We start from the raw sequence: 14,976 nt of genomic DNA, 5'->3' as shown, positions 1-14,976 counted from the left end.
TGAAAATTGGATCAAATCAGCCCGGTTTTATCGAAAAACCAGTGAATTAACCCAATGTTTGATTTAACTAAACTCGTTGAAAAGAACTGGTAAAAAATATTAAATTGATTAAAAAATTGTGAAAATCAACAAAAAAATGGATTCATAACATGTTGATAAAAAATGCTTAATTAAAACAAAGATAGGACTTGGGTGAATTTTTATAATTATTTTCCATATTTTTTAATTTGTAATAAATATGTTATTCTGACATTCTATTAATGAAATATAAATAACATTAAAAATACTTAAACAGAATATAAGTGCAATATTATATTATAAATTGTTTCATTAAAATCAGGGTAAAATTCTTAAAATGAAGCACCTAAATTTTGTCTGAAAAGAAGCGCTCAAAAAGATATGTCTGTGTGTGAAAATAAGATATTTGTTAATGCGGTGTGGAAAAAGGCGAATTGAGGGGAGAGGAATAGAGATAAACCCCGCCAAATGTTGAATCCTGAGAATTGAGATATAGTTACTCATGGCACGCACTCTAACACTAACACCTATCTCTTTCACTCTCGCTAAAACCCTAAACCCCATTTTCCCATTCCACAACACTCTTCCCTTCTCCTCTTCAATCCTTTCTCGCCAGAAGCTCACTCGCCGGAGCCTATCCCGCTCCGTCCTCCGTCCAACCGCCGGCGAATTTTCCGGCAGCGTCGACGACGATGAAGAATCGGGCGAATTGGACGACCTCGATCTCGTCGCCCTCGAGCAAGAAGCCAAGGATGCCGTCGAAGCGTATTCAAGCTCTCTGTCTCAAATTTTGAGCATTGGTGAGTCTTCTTTTCATTGAGCTTTTGCTCGTCTTTGTAGTGAGTCTTCAATATCGACCTTTCTGTGTTTGGTGATTTCAGAAGACGAGGAGAAAAGTGATCGCAAGGAATCAGCTCAATCACGCAGGAAGAGTCCACGTAGAACAAAAATTGTTAGTATGACATTCAGTTTTGTTGTTACGGTGATGATAAGCACGGAATACTTATTTTTAAATAGATACTCTTTCTTTATTGTTGGCAACTAGTTAGGAGGAGTTGAATTATTTCTTTTGAAGAGTTTTAAATAAACAGGGTCATTTGCTAAACCTCATTTAATTTGAATGGCAGATTCCTGACAATCTTCTCCCAAGGGTTGCAATTGTTGGAAGGCCAAATGTTGGCAAATCAGCATTATTTAATCGTCTTGTTGGGGTATTGAATATTTCTTCTTGCTTTAATTTTCCTCCTTATATGTTCTCATGTTTTAGGGAAATACAGTTCGAAATTTCAACGTGTCTAAAATCTGAATGTTGAAATTGATCTATTATGATAGTTACCTTACCTACCTCTCCTTACTACTGCTCAAATTGTAGGGAAACAGGGCAATTGTGGTGGATGAACCTGGGGTCACCAGGGATCGTTTGTATGGTCGATCGTATTGGGGAGAGCATGAATTCATGGTAGTCGACACAGGTGGGGTTATCACCGTTTCAAAATCACAAGCTACTGTTATGGAAGAGTTGGCTATTACTACTACCATTGGTATGGATGGCATTCCACTTGCTGTTAGAGAGGCAGCTGTTGCCAGGATGCCCTCAATGATTGAGAGACAAGCAACTGCAGCTGTGGAAGAATCATCTGTGATTATTTTTCTGGTTGATGGTCAGGTATTTTGTATGCTCACATATTACATCTTGCACTATATTATGATTTTCCTTCTCCAAGGCTGTATCTTTTTCCCTGCTTGACTTTTATTGTAATATAATAAATATATAAAAAAGGATTGCAAGATATGTATGTTAAAAGGTGATATTTACTTGTATTAAGTATAGGATGGGCAATCCATTCCTCCCAGGCCACAAGCATTATTAGACATTTTTTGGTAATTCTGGAATCTGGTTGAATCTTGGAAGCTTTTAGCTTTATTTTACTGCTTTGAGTTTCTGTGGTGCTTTCTGGTTACAGTTGACATAGTTATACACCATCAAAATGGGACATCAAATTTTGTTGTTTTAGGACTTATTTTAAAGAGTTTAAATGCTATGTACTGTTAATGTAAAAAGTTTTACACAACCAACCAATCAAAAGTCATTGTTGGTATGACTTTTAAGGTATTTATTGTAAAAGTCAACAAACTTACTATACATGATAGTTTGTGATTCAATGAGTGTAATATTTCTTTACACTGTCAATGTGTATACTATTTACTCTATTTTAAATCAAAATAAGCTGCTCCAAATGACCTGAAGACAGTAATGACTATTATGTTGAGCAGGCCGGTCTAACAGCAGCAGACGAGGAAATTGCTGATTGGCTACGTAAAAACTACTCAGATAAATATGTCATTCTTGCAGTTAACAAGTGTGAATCTCCACGCAAAAGAATTATGCAGGCATCTGAATTTTGGTCCCTTGGGTAAGCTAATTCTGTGAGGATGCACTCCCGAGTGGGTGGGCAGGTTACATGCCTGAAGTGTGGCCATAGTGGAAAATGGTCATGACACTTAAGTAGTTTAATAAATAATGTTCACCATCTGATGTTTCCATGACATGGATATCTAGGACAAGAATTTGATCTATGGTATGCTTGGTTTTGGAAATTCATGAATATGATCTTGAATGTGCCTCAACAAGCATTAATTGTGCTCTTTTTTTAAAAAAAAAAGCATTAATTGTTTGTGTGGCACTTCTAAGATGCAATTGAGGTTGAAGGCGTTATTGATACTTACTTTGGCATTGCCATCATTTAACCTTAATTGACCATGAAGGGGAATTGTATCAATTACTTATGTTAGTGGTTAACTTTTTCAGTAAATAGCTAGTTCAGGTGGTAAACTGTTATCTTAATTATGATGTGATGTTGCTAGTGTTAAACTAAATTTGGTTAGTTCAACTAAAATGGGTAAATTCAAAAAGATGTGAATATCACTTTTTACCCCAATTATGTTTCAGAATCACCCTTGTTTATTTCAATTTACTTTGTTTTTTACTATGTGCGACTTCATATTTACTCTTATTAGTTCATGTGAGTAATTATGAGGAGGGAAATAACTATGATCAGGCATAGGATATATATTGTTATGCAGTTTTATATATTCATGTGATTAAGATATCACATATTTATAAAGAAAATTCATTTCTCTTGATGACTTGGACCTTTTATAAGTCATAAAATTGTTCAGGATCACACCATGATACATCTTTAATATAGAATTAAAAGTATAAGAGATTGACAAAACTTTCTCTGACAACCCAGGAAATATGAATTTTTTAGTGGCTAAGCATGCAGAGTGGCATTTTTTGCATAGTTGCATCATATTGTTTATTGATGTTTTCTAAGTGTCATATGTTGTAATCAGCAAGTTTTTGTTGTGGTTATATCAGATTTGAACCACTTCCAATATCAGCTATCTCAGGGACTGGAACTGGAGAGCTTCTTGACCTTGTTTGTTCTGGCCTACAGAAAATTGAGGTTTGTTTTCTATGAAGGCTGCATTCTCTTCTGTATATATCATTGACAATGGGTAAATTTAGCTTTTTTCTACTTTTATGTTGCAAGCAAGTTGATTTGACCATACGGTTGCACCATCCAATAATAAGTCATTAGATTCAGTTGGAATTATTCTTGTTCACTGTACAATTTGGATCAACTTGTTTTAATTCATCTTTTGAGACCCTTCATTTTTCAATTTATAATTTACTTTCTGCTAACCTATAGGAATCTAATAATCTTGTTGAAGAAGATTATGTTCCAGCAATTTCAATTGTTGGTAGACCTAATGTTGGCAAAAGTAGCATTTTGAATGCACTGGTTGGTGAGGACAGAACAATAGTCAGCCCCATCAGTGGCACTACCCGTGATGCTATTGATACTGAATTTACTGGACCAGATGGACAGGTTTGATTTTTTTGGTGACTAATTAGTAATTACTTGGTGTGTAATACCAAAAACAAGTCTTAATTCAAATGTTCTATTACATTTTGAGAATGAAAATTTGAAAATGATTAGTTGGTTATAAGGTTTTCCCCATCCCATTTTTGTTTAAGGCTGTATGTTTTTTGGACCATACCAGATTGTTGTAGTGATTTGGTAATCTTTTAGAATTTTGAGTCAGCACAATAATTATTTTCTTATTTTCTTTCTCTAGAAGTTCCAACTTATTGATACTGCTGGAATCAGGAAAAGAACAGCCATTGCTTCAGCTGGGAGTACAACAGAGGCTTTATCAGTGAATCGAGCATTTCGTGCTATTCGTCGTTCTGATGTTGTTGCTCTTGTCATCGAGGCCATGGCTTGTATCACAGAACAGGTTCGTGATAATGCTTTTATTTGTTACATGAAAATCAGATTGGTTTTCATCATATATAGTATTACTTTTTGCCCCACTTAACTATTTAAGTGTCTGTTGAAGGACTACAAGATAGCTGAAAGGATAGAAAAAGAAGGGAAAGGTTGTGTGATAGTTGTAAACAAGTGGGATACAATACCAAATAAAAACCAGCAGACTGCATCATACTATGAGCAAGATGTCAGGGAGAAGCTTCGCTCACTTGTCTGGGCTCCAATTGTTTATTCTACTGCTGTAGCTGGTCATAGTGTTGACAAGTATGTTTTATCTGAAAATTTATCGATGCATTTATGCTGCATAGTATGCTAATTCCATGCTTTGAATTCCTCCAACTTTCCCTTTAAAACAAGTTCTCCATTCATAGGTGAATGAGGTTCAAGCTTTATGTTTTGTTGAAATTACCAGTTGCAATGTAGGGGTCATGGTAGACTTAAAGTAGTAGTCACATTTTTGTCTCTGCACAATTTTGTATGTTCTGGTATTTCTTGATGTGTGGTAAAAAAAAAAAAAAATCCTTGGCCACTTCTGGAGCTTGAGGAATGCACATAGAAATGGACTTGAGAACATGGCTCTTTTCAGAATCATTTTTATTTGGATATGAGCTAGCTTTGTTTTTCTGGATGTAGCACACGATTAGTGTCAGATAAATTTTAGTGGTGAATAAGTTTTCTTGGATGTAGATATTAACATGGTATAATAATTGTTAAATTTTTTACTTATTGATATTTTTCATTGGAGTTGATCTCCTAAGTAGATAGTTGATTGCTTATTGTTGTTTTGACCAATAGGATTATTGTTGCTGCTATTGAAGTTGAAAAGGAGAGATCAAGAAGACTTGGGACTTCTATATTGAATCAAGTAGTTCAGGAAGCAGTAGGTTTTAAGCCTCCTCCCAGGACACGCGGTGGAAAAAGAGGGCGTGTTTACTATTGCACTCAGGTATTTGGATTGTGTAATGATGGTAGTTAATAGTTGTTATTGTTTGTCTTTTAGTTTACTGTAAATGTTTGGATGCATTCTTGTTATGTCATTTTTATTATTCATGTTACAGACGTTCCCATTGCATTTATTAGGATGTTTTACGGAGTAATATATATTGGTGAAAATTTGTCTCGAGAAAATGATCGAAATGATTAGTGCTGTATGATTTTACTCACAAGCTCCTTTGGTTATACTCTTTGTACTCATAAATAAAAAATATATTTAATTACTTTATATTCTAACTGGATCTCCTCTTTCAGGCTGCTATAAGGCCACCTACATTTGTGTTCTTCGTCAATGATGCAAAACTTTTTCCTGAGACTTACCGGCGCTATATGGAGAAGCAACTGCGTACAGATGCAGGTTTTTCTGGTACACCCATTCGACTTCTCTGGCGCAGCAGAAGGAAAATGGGAAAAGATGAAGGTATGTATTTGTAGTATCAATATTGTATATTGGTATCATGTCCCCCACATTTTTCTTTCATTATTTGTGTTTTACTGCTCCCACCTCCAAAAATGGTTAATGATGCTATAAACATGTATATATGTTTTTCTCACAGGCAAACCTGTAACAAAGACCCGAGAAAATCTTACATCAAATGATCGAAAATTGGTGTCAACTACACCATAGGATCAGACATTTTCTCATGGAAGTACTGGTTGTTCTGTTTGTGTTGGAAAAATGAAGTAGCTTTTTATCTGGGATTACTTAATTACATAAATGCACGTGCTTCCTGGAAATCCATCAAGGTTAGTAAAATCTCTACAAGGACCAAATGGGGGCCTGGAGTTTGGATGAGAATATGTCACATATTTACACTGATCGTAATCATTCTGTAATTCTTTAGTAAGCACTTTGTATTTATGGGGTCGGAGGCTCGTAGTACATTCCCTGTCAACAATTGCATTGTACATTTATCCAGACAAATGAATAAAAATGTTTCGTAGTCACATTACGACCACAATTGTAACCACATCCCTCGTATTTGTTATTCCACAAGCAACTACCTATTTCTCTATCAGCTAGCATTTAATTTGATAATCGGTTCTTATCCTTTGCAATAATAACATGAAAGCATATACATGTCTGCAGTATGCCTTCATCTCTCATTTTCTCATATTTTTGACGTTATTATACATTCTTCTTTCCGTTGGTCATCGGTTCGTGGCTGATAATTTACGTTTATTTACGGACTTCGGAAGATATGTGTATTTAAGTTTGTTTTCCCCACTTGAACCTAACCTCTTTATTTCACATATCCTCGGCAATTATTATGGTTAAAGCTTTGAAGGTATCGTATGTCACATCTTTTTTGTGACAGTTTCAGTTGAAGAGCGAGTAGATGATACTGTGATAGCAATGTTATCAAACTTGTGTCGGTGATCAACTTCATCAGCTATTAGATTAATGGATTGCTAGTTGTACTAATGAGTTTCTTGTTGAATGCATAAACTGAAATATATTAAATTTGTGAGTTTTGTATCAAGGATATACACATAATATATAGGCTTTTTTTTACCAAACAGAGACAATTTTCTTTAAAAAATTACCAAATATGTGTACTTTTTGAATTTATTGCAGGTTATGGGCAAATAATATTTTAAAACATGACTTCATGTAAAGAAGTCATAAGTCATGTTTAAAAATGGTGTCTCTCACTTTTTAAAATAAATAATTCAGAAATCATGTTTTATTTGACGATTTCGTTCTTTTTTTTTTTTTTTTTAAATGTGAGCATTGAAGTTGTCATTTAGAGGATAACTTTAGTAAAGATTTAGAAATAAAAATAATGGTGCAAAATTAAAAACAGGGGATGCAAAAAGTAAAAATATGTACATGACGATGATGAGTTATAATGGGAAGATATTGTAAAAATTTACATTGTGAGTGAATATACTATTTATTCTAATTAAAATTTATAGTAAATAAATAATTTTGAATGTATAAGTTGTATATTATAATTTAAATTTGTTAGTAACAAACATTTTTTAACACAAACATAATATTTTTGACTTATTATAAATAATTTATGTTGTGATACAAGATTATATTTAATTATTGATAATTTTTCTTAAAAAATATTGAAATTTAATTTAGAAATAAAGATAAAATGATATAGATTCAAAAAGATAAGATATTAAACAAAATTCTTAAAAATACTCTCTTTGAAGAATAACTCATAACAGTACTTTTACTTAAGTTATTTCAACTTTTATATACAAAGAGTAGTATGCAATAACATGATCAGAAGAGGAAAAAAAATACATATAAATAAATAAAGTACTTCATTATAACAAAAATACATATTTATAAAGAGGAGTGCACTATCATATATGAAGTTCTCCACATACCATCACTTACTCGTGGATTTAATCAAATCATGAATCCTGATCTGCTTGCTCCACAAACTCAAAGGATATGGTATTCTGTTGTCAGATATGTAAGGATGGGGCGGGACTCGTCTGCACTCTGCTCCACCAAGTTCCCTTTCATAGTGTTCTTTAATCTAACACATATCCATCACCCCTGGAAAATAAAAGTGAATGACCAAAGCGATTCAGTTTTCTACGATCCCCTATTTCTCCTCCTTCGTTTACTTGATTTTTGAATTCCAATCAAACAAACACATTTGCCACCGTTCCCAATCGTGTCTTTGGCCCCTGCATGTTCTACGGCACCAGCCTCCCTCACCGTCGGATCTACATCGACATCAAGTTCAATGACCATCGTGTCGACCATGCACATCGTCAACAAATACACCGCGGATCTAGACACCGGTGGAGTGAGTAACAGATCTGGATGTCATCGGCACGTACGATAGATTTGGATCCCGATTATGAGAGCGGCGGATCTGGAAGCCAGAGGCATACACCTTCGGCAACGGTGAGCGGTGGCACATCCAAAAACAGAGGTGGTTGCCATTTGTAATTGTCCGGATTGGAGGAAAGTGGAAGAAGAAAAAAATTATGGTGTAGCAGGTCCACCATATAAATGTGTACGTGAGATGTATCTAACGGTGAAAAAAAATGGTTCATGATAAACCATTTGAGACACTTCTCCACGATAGTTTCCGTCCATAAAGATATATCCAACCATGAGAGATGGATAAAATCCATCCACAAAAAGTTTTTAGACATGTTCAAAAATAAATCCTTATCAAAGCATTTAAGGATCTTAGCTATTAACCAAGTTTCCTCTAAAAAAAAAGAAGATATTAACCAAGTTAATGACGAAATCCATTTACTCCACATGAACATGTCCATATCGTCAATTTGATTGGATTTTTGTACAATCCAATCCATGTATTTAAGGATCTTAGCTGGAGCATTAAAAATAAAAGTGTTGGTTTTCGCTCATGTTCAAAATAAATGCATTTAAGGATCTTAGCTACTTAACCAAGTTAATAACGAAATCCATTTATTCGACTTGAACGTGTCCATTTAATTACCAACACAATTACACACCATCCATTTCACCCACATGACAAGACACGGAGTGAATGACGACCACCCTGCAAACTACCTTCAGAGCTTTAACTGCACACCATGTGCAATCAATCCATCCACTTAAGAGCCCCGGTTTTACCGACCAACTACACCTCTTTGGCTCTTTCCATTTTGACACTATGGCTCCTACATCTCCATATATATCTGTAGCATCCAACTTTTTTTTTCTTCAAAAAAAAGTTTAAGTGAGATAGATTATTGCAGCTCACTGTGACAAGTCTCAAAGTTGAATAAATCTTTATAAAGGTATTAATGTCCTCACTTCAATGGCACGAATCAAATTTGTGTATTTTTAGGATATGATTCTTATCAGCCAGAGAAATCTTTGTTGGTTGCATTTTAATATAAGGATCTATTTAATTTAGAGGATGAAAATAGTGATAACGAAAATAAAAGAAATTTTTTTGAACTAAAACAAAATATAAAAGGTGTAGATCACAAAAATTTAAAATTTCTCGTTGTTATTTTTAGGATAAATAATTATTTTCTTCTTTAAATATTTAGAATACTGATAAATTCGTTCCTGAAAGATAAAAATTTAAATTTTAGTTTTCGAAAGTGAAAAAAATATAATAAATTCATTCACCCGTTAACTTTTATCCGCAACAAAAGAGCCTACATAATATATTTATGGACAAATTTGTCTAAGAATTACACATTCAACAACAAAAATAATTATTTATCCAAAATATAATTTAATTTTTATCCTTTTCTCTTTTTTTAATCGTTACAAACATAACATTACACTAAACACTAAAAAAAATATAAATTAAAAAACATAATAATAAACATCATTATTTATTTTTATTTTTATTTTTATTTTAAAAACCAAACACAGCTCTCTTAACTATCAATAACCCCTTGATTATAATTGCACGTCCGTACCATCCCTTTTTTGTACGTCCTACCGCCCCTGTCTTTCAAACTATTGAAAATCCTAACCCTATCATACAATTATTTCAATATATATATATATATATATATATATATATATATATATATATATATATACCTTATTTGTTTGGGTCAATATTTGTCAAAATTTAATAATAATAAAATCTAATTAAATAATTCTTATTTTTTATATTTTAAAGTATATATTAAGTTAATTATATTGTAAATAAATAAGATATTAAATAATTTTAGATTAATATAATTTTTTTCATATATGATTTGTGAATAAAAATTTCAATATAATATTACAGTAGGTTTTGAAATAAAAAATTGTCCCATTAAATTTTTTGAATAACTTAATATAGTATGTGCAAATTATATTAATGTAACTTATAAATATTGATTTTAACATATTTTTTTATAAAAAAAACTTATCCTAAAGATCATGTAAGTACCCCGACAAAAACATGTGAATGACAGAATGCAAAGAGCCCTGGCTTACCTTTATGAAAGCCTAAACTAGTTTTTAAAAAAAATAAAAATAAAGCCGAAACTAGTTTATAAATTGAAGCGAGTTAGTTGAACAAATATAAATAGTGGTTTGCTGAGAGGCTAAGCAGCACCACAAAGCACGATGGAGATCATTATGCCAAGTTTGGAGAGAGACTTAAATGACACGAGGGGGTATTATGAGAGTGGAAAGACTAAGGAAGCGTCCTGGAGAGAATCGCAGCTCAAAGGGTTGCGTCGTTTTCTCATTGAAAAACAAGAAGATATCATGAATGCCCTCATGCATGATTTAGGGAAACATCAACTTGAAGCTTTCAGAGACGAGGTATCTCTTCCCATATTAATTTCTTCTGCTATTATATTATATTACAATAAAAAGTGTTTTAGCATGGCTAATGAATTAAAAGAGTTTCTTACACAAAGTTCTCTTTTAAGTATTTTGGCTGTGCTATAATATGTGGGAATAATAAACCATTTTCATTTATAATTTCTTACTATTTGATCCATTCGCGCAGATAGGAACGTTGATTAAGACCTTAAATCTGGCGTTGAAGTCTTTGAAACATTGGATGTCAGGCAAAAAGGTAAGATGTACGTGTTTATTCCTTCAAAATATTGTTACATAGTATATATAACTTCACCTTTTGATAGGCTGCGTTGCCGCAATTAGCATTGCTAACCAGTGCAGAAATTGTTCCGGAGCCACTTGGTGTGGTCCTCATTATTTCATCTTGGAATTTCCCCTTTGGTGAGTTAGAAACAATATTCATATCACTGCATTAATTATATGTTCATCATATATAGGTTTGGTTAGCTAACTAATTAAGAGGGATTGATGCATAAAACTACAGGAATATCCTTGGAGCCACTGATAGGAGCAGTAGCTGCGGGAAATGCAGCAGTCTTAAAGCCTTCAGAGTTGTCTCCAGCATGTTCTTCTCTACTTGCTTCTAATCTCTCCACTTATTTGGACAATAAAGCCATTAAGGTCATCCAAGGAGGGCCAAAAGAAACTCAGCAACTTCTAGAGCAAAGATGGGACAAAATATTCTTCACAGGTAAATTAAATGACTTTTTTTTCTTAAAAAAAATGTGTTTTAGGTGATAAGTGACTCCATTTTATTTATCAAAATTAATGATCGTTAACATTAATTTTCAAATTGTAATTTATAAATAAATATTACAAAATTAAATTCTTATTAAAATTAAATTTAAATAATTTATTTTCTCTTACTTTAAAAATAATGATTTTAGTCTTGATTTTTTTTATAATAGGTGAATTTTGCTTCTCAGTCTAGTATCTTAAACTTCATAATCAAGAGAGATAAAACTCACTAATTATTAAAAATACAAGAATCAAAATTATCATTTTTAAATTACAGGACTTGAACCTATTTTAACTAACAACTTAAAAACATAAACTTAAAACATACTTTAGTCCTTACTCCTTAATTGTTTCTTAACAGAACAAAATGTTGTCTCTTCCATTGTTGTAAAAACTAATGGCAGGAAGTGCACATGTGGGGAAGATTGTGATGTCTGCTGCTGTGAAGCATCTAACTCCTGTGACTTTGGAGTTGGGTGGAAAATGCCCTGCAGTTGTTGACTCCCTTTCATCTTCTTGGAACATAGAGGTCGCTGTGAAGAGAATTATTGTGGGGAAATATGGGGCATGTGCTGGTCAAGCATGCATAGCAATTGATTATGTCCTTGTGGAAAAGGTTTACTGTTTTAAACTGGTACATACATACATCCTTTTGACATTTTTCACTGTTCTTAATTTGTTTCTATATATATATATATATATATATATATATATATATAAAAATTTCTAGGGGCTGCTTTGTTGTGCTTATTCTTGTTCTTTTAATTAGGTGGAATTGATGAAGGTCTGGATCAAGAAAATGTTTGGAGAGAACCCTCAACAATCCAAAACTATTGCCAAGATAGTTAATAAACACCACTTCTCTAGATTGAAGAATCTTCTTGCTGATAAAAAGGTCAAAGAATCTGTGATTTATGGTGGTTCAATGGACGAACAAAACTTGTAATTGACTGACTCTTTTTGCTCTTTCTATTATATTCTCGTACACATCTATCTACTATTTTAGAAAAACTGTATTAAATAAAAAAAAATATTTAATCTTTAGAAATATAAAAAAGAGTATTGCTTATCTAACACTCCCGCAATTAGAATTATTCAATTATTAGTTGTTGATAGATTTATCGCATTAAATGCAATACGGTAATTCCTTAGAAAGGCCAGCTGACAGATTTGGTTGTACAATTACTCAGCCGAAAAAGCGTTATGTTATGTGAATTCGTGCAGATTTATTGAGCCAACGATCTTGGTGGATCCCCCACTGGAAGCAGCAATTATGTCGGAAGAGATTTTTGGCCCATTACTTCCAATTATTACCGTAAGCTTCATGCAACATTGTTCTCAGTTATACCACATGCTTATACTATATGTATTTCTCTATATATTTTCCAACTTGACCAATGAGTTCCATTTTTTTTTCTTTATCTTCATATTAATAATTTGCAGGTGGAGAAGATTGAGGACAGTATTAAATTCATAAATTCTAGACCTAAACCTCTTGCCCTTTATGTTTTCACCAAAAACCAAACACTGCAGAGAAGAATGATATCTGAAACATCATCTGGCAGTGTGACTATCAACGACGCAATTCTACAAGTAATACCAATACCCTATCTAGCATTAATATTCCACTCTTAATCTAATCTTTTTGCATATTTTATTTATTAATTCCTCAGACTTAGTGCATAATATTTGTGTTAAATTTGTGCAGTATGCAGTTGATACTGTTCCATTTGGAGGAGTGGGGGAAAGTGGGTTTGGCATGTACCATGGGAAATTCTCCTTTGACACATTTAGCCACCAGAAAGCAATTGTAAGAAGAAGTTTCCTCACTGATTTTTGGTATAGATATCCTCCATGGACACTAAACAAGTTACAACTACTTGAAGTCTCTTACAATTATGATTATCTGGGATTGCTCCTTGTCCTGTTGGGCTTAAAGAGACCGTCAAAACGTTTAATCTCAGATCATGTTTAGCTAGCTAGCTAGCATATATGCACGTACGTGACTTCAGTACTAATTAAATGTTACCTATAAGGGTATCCAATAAATATTGTTCTTTGTGCAAGTCATCCGTACTTGTGGATTATAACATTTGCGTATTAAATTCTTATGCAGCTTGATTTTAGTAAGAATTAGTCCCGTGGTATATATGTGACAATTATCTGATGATCGCTGCATGCAGTACTAAACTGAATTGCAATTATTTCATAGAGGAAACTTACTAATTAACATAAGGTTTTACCTTGATAATTTGAATAATACAAAAATAGTTTTATGCATCTAAGTTATCCTTATTTCATCTCCGCAAATAAGATTTTATGCTAATACAAATTATACAAAATGTAATTTAAAGTAAAAGAAAATAATATCTCACAATAACCTAGGCATTTAGGAAAATTAAATTCAACGAAATTTCAATGAATTAAATTCATCAATGATTGAATCCGTGCTAAAAAGACTAATAATGTCAAAAAATTTATTTATAGTTGCTCTAGAGATTAAGAAAATATCAAAGCAAGACGATAAATCAAGAGAATTTGGTTATATAAATCACACAATATCATTAAAAAAAAATAAAACTAATTAATAAAATAAATATTAACTATTCTTATTATTATTATTATAAAATTCCTTTTAATAATATCATCTGATGCCCTCGGTTTGTCTCCATCTTCTCATTAAAAAAAAAATCATAGTTTTTATGTTGAAATGAAACTAAGAAATTATCAGAATGGCCTAAAAATTATTATTCTTATTATTCTAATAATTGTTAGTATTTTTAATTTTTTTTAAATATTTATCATTTTAGAAAGCAAGGAAGACACCATTTTTATTGCTCAACGTTTTCACTATATTTAAGAATTTGTACTAAAATAGAAAAATTAATGAAAAGAGAAGAAAACTAACCAAATGAGTTTATAACTTTTGTAGTTAATTTTTTTAATTTAAAATCTTTGCTCGTTAATATAAAAATGACAGTTATTTCAAAACAAATGAAGTCCTGGTATAGTACCCAAACCTTACGAAGGAATACATATTTAACAGATTTATTGTCAGGTTTTTTTTTTAAATATATCTTCTTTTTCCTATTTTTTTTAATCTATACTATTCTTTTAATTTAATTTTCAATATATACTACTTGGAACTTTCTTTCTCATTTTTATTTTTTTTAATTTAAAATATTATAAAATATAGATATTATATTATATAATTTTTTTAATTGATTTTAAAATTACTTATTTATTAAATTAAATTTTATAATTTTTTTATATTTTTTTTAAGAAAATAATATTATTAAATATAATTATTTTTGTTTCATTGCCAAGTACTCAATTCCACCAACCTTATTAATTATGCCGCTCCCAAAAAATGCCCTATCATTATGACTATCCAAACTTAATGTTTGCAACCACAAAAACTAGTGGTAGAGAATTGTGATCGTATATTGGTAGTTGAAAAATACTAGTATACCGATTGCTGGTGAAAAATTATTGTTAGCAATATTCTTTTTTAATTATTAAATCAACTTGATGTTAGTGGCATTAAATGAACCAGTTTTCCTCTTTTATTTAATGAAATTAATCTCCGAACACCAAGTAATGTGCTGGTTA

The 14,976-nt window shown here is 32.0% G+C and overlaps 2 protein-coding genes across 3 annotated transcripts; both read left to right on the top strand.

The window, feature by feature from the left end:
* Positions 1-383: 383 nt before the first annotated feature.
* LOC114380111 (GTPase Der-like) lies at positions 384-6,367 on the top strand. 2 transcript variants are annotated; one of them, XM_028339043.1, is made up of 12 exons: positions 386-818; positions 900-970; positions 1,146-1,229; positions 1,391-1,684; positions 2,293-2,432; positions 3,401-3,488; positions 3,735-3,914; positions 4,165-4,326; positions 4,429-4,622; positions 5,154-5,304; positions 5,607-5,772; positions 5,909-6,367. In XM_028339043.1, the coding sequence occupies exons 1-12, from the start codon at positions 521-523 to the stop codon at positions 5,977-5,979; spliced, it is 1,899 nt and encodes a 632-aa protein (XP_028194844.1). In that variant the 5' UTR covers positions 386-520; the 3' UTR covers positions 5,980-6,367. The 2 variants fall into 2 exon arrangements, with proteins under 2 accessions (XP_028194846.1, XP_028194844.1); XM_028339045.1 differs by lacking the exon at positions 3,735-3,914 and having other exon boundaries at positions 384-818.
* A 3,964-nt stretch (positions 6,368-10,331) lies between these two features.
* LOC114379111 (aldehyde dehydrogenase family 3 member F1-like) lies at positions 10,332-13,497 on the top strand. Its single transcript, XM_028337679.1, has 9 exons — positions 10,332-10,584; positions 10,775-10,843; positions 10,911-11,007; positions 11,111-11,317; positions 11,769-11,998; positions 12,134-12,306; positions 12,589-12,679; positions 12,808-12,957; positions 13,073-13,497. Exons 1-9 carry the CDS (start codon positions 10,384-10,386, stop codon positions 13,337-13,339), a joined length of 1,485 nt encoding a protein of 494 aa, XP_028193480.1. The 5' UTR covers positions 10,332-10,383; the 3' UTR covers positions 13,340-13,497.
* The last annotated feature ends 1,479 nt before the right edge of the window (positions 13,498-14,976 follow it).

The sequence above is a fragment of the Glycine soja genome, chromosome 12, assembly GCF_004193775.1.
Source record: "Glycine soja cultivar W05 chromosome 12, ASM419377v2, whole genome shotgun sequence".
NCBI classification, from domain to species: Eukaryota; Viridiplantae; Streptophyta; class Magnoliopsida; order Fabales; family Fabaceae; genus Glycine; species Glycine soja.
The sequence above is the reverse complement of the archived record's forward strand: the minus strand, read 5'-3'. Positions and strand labels throughout refer to the sequence as shown.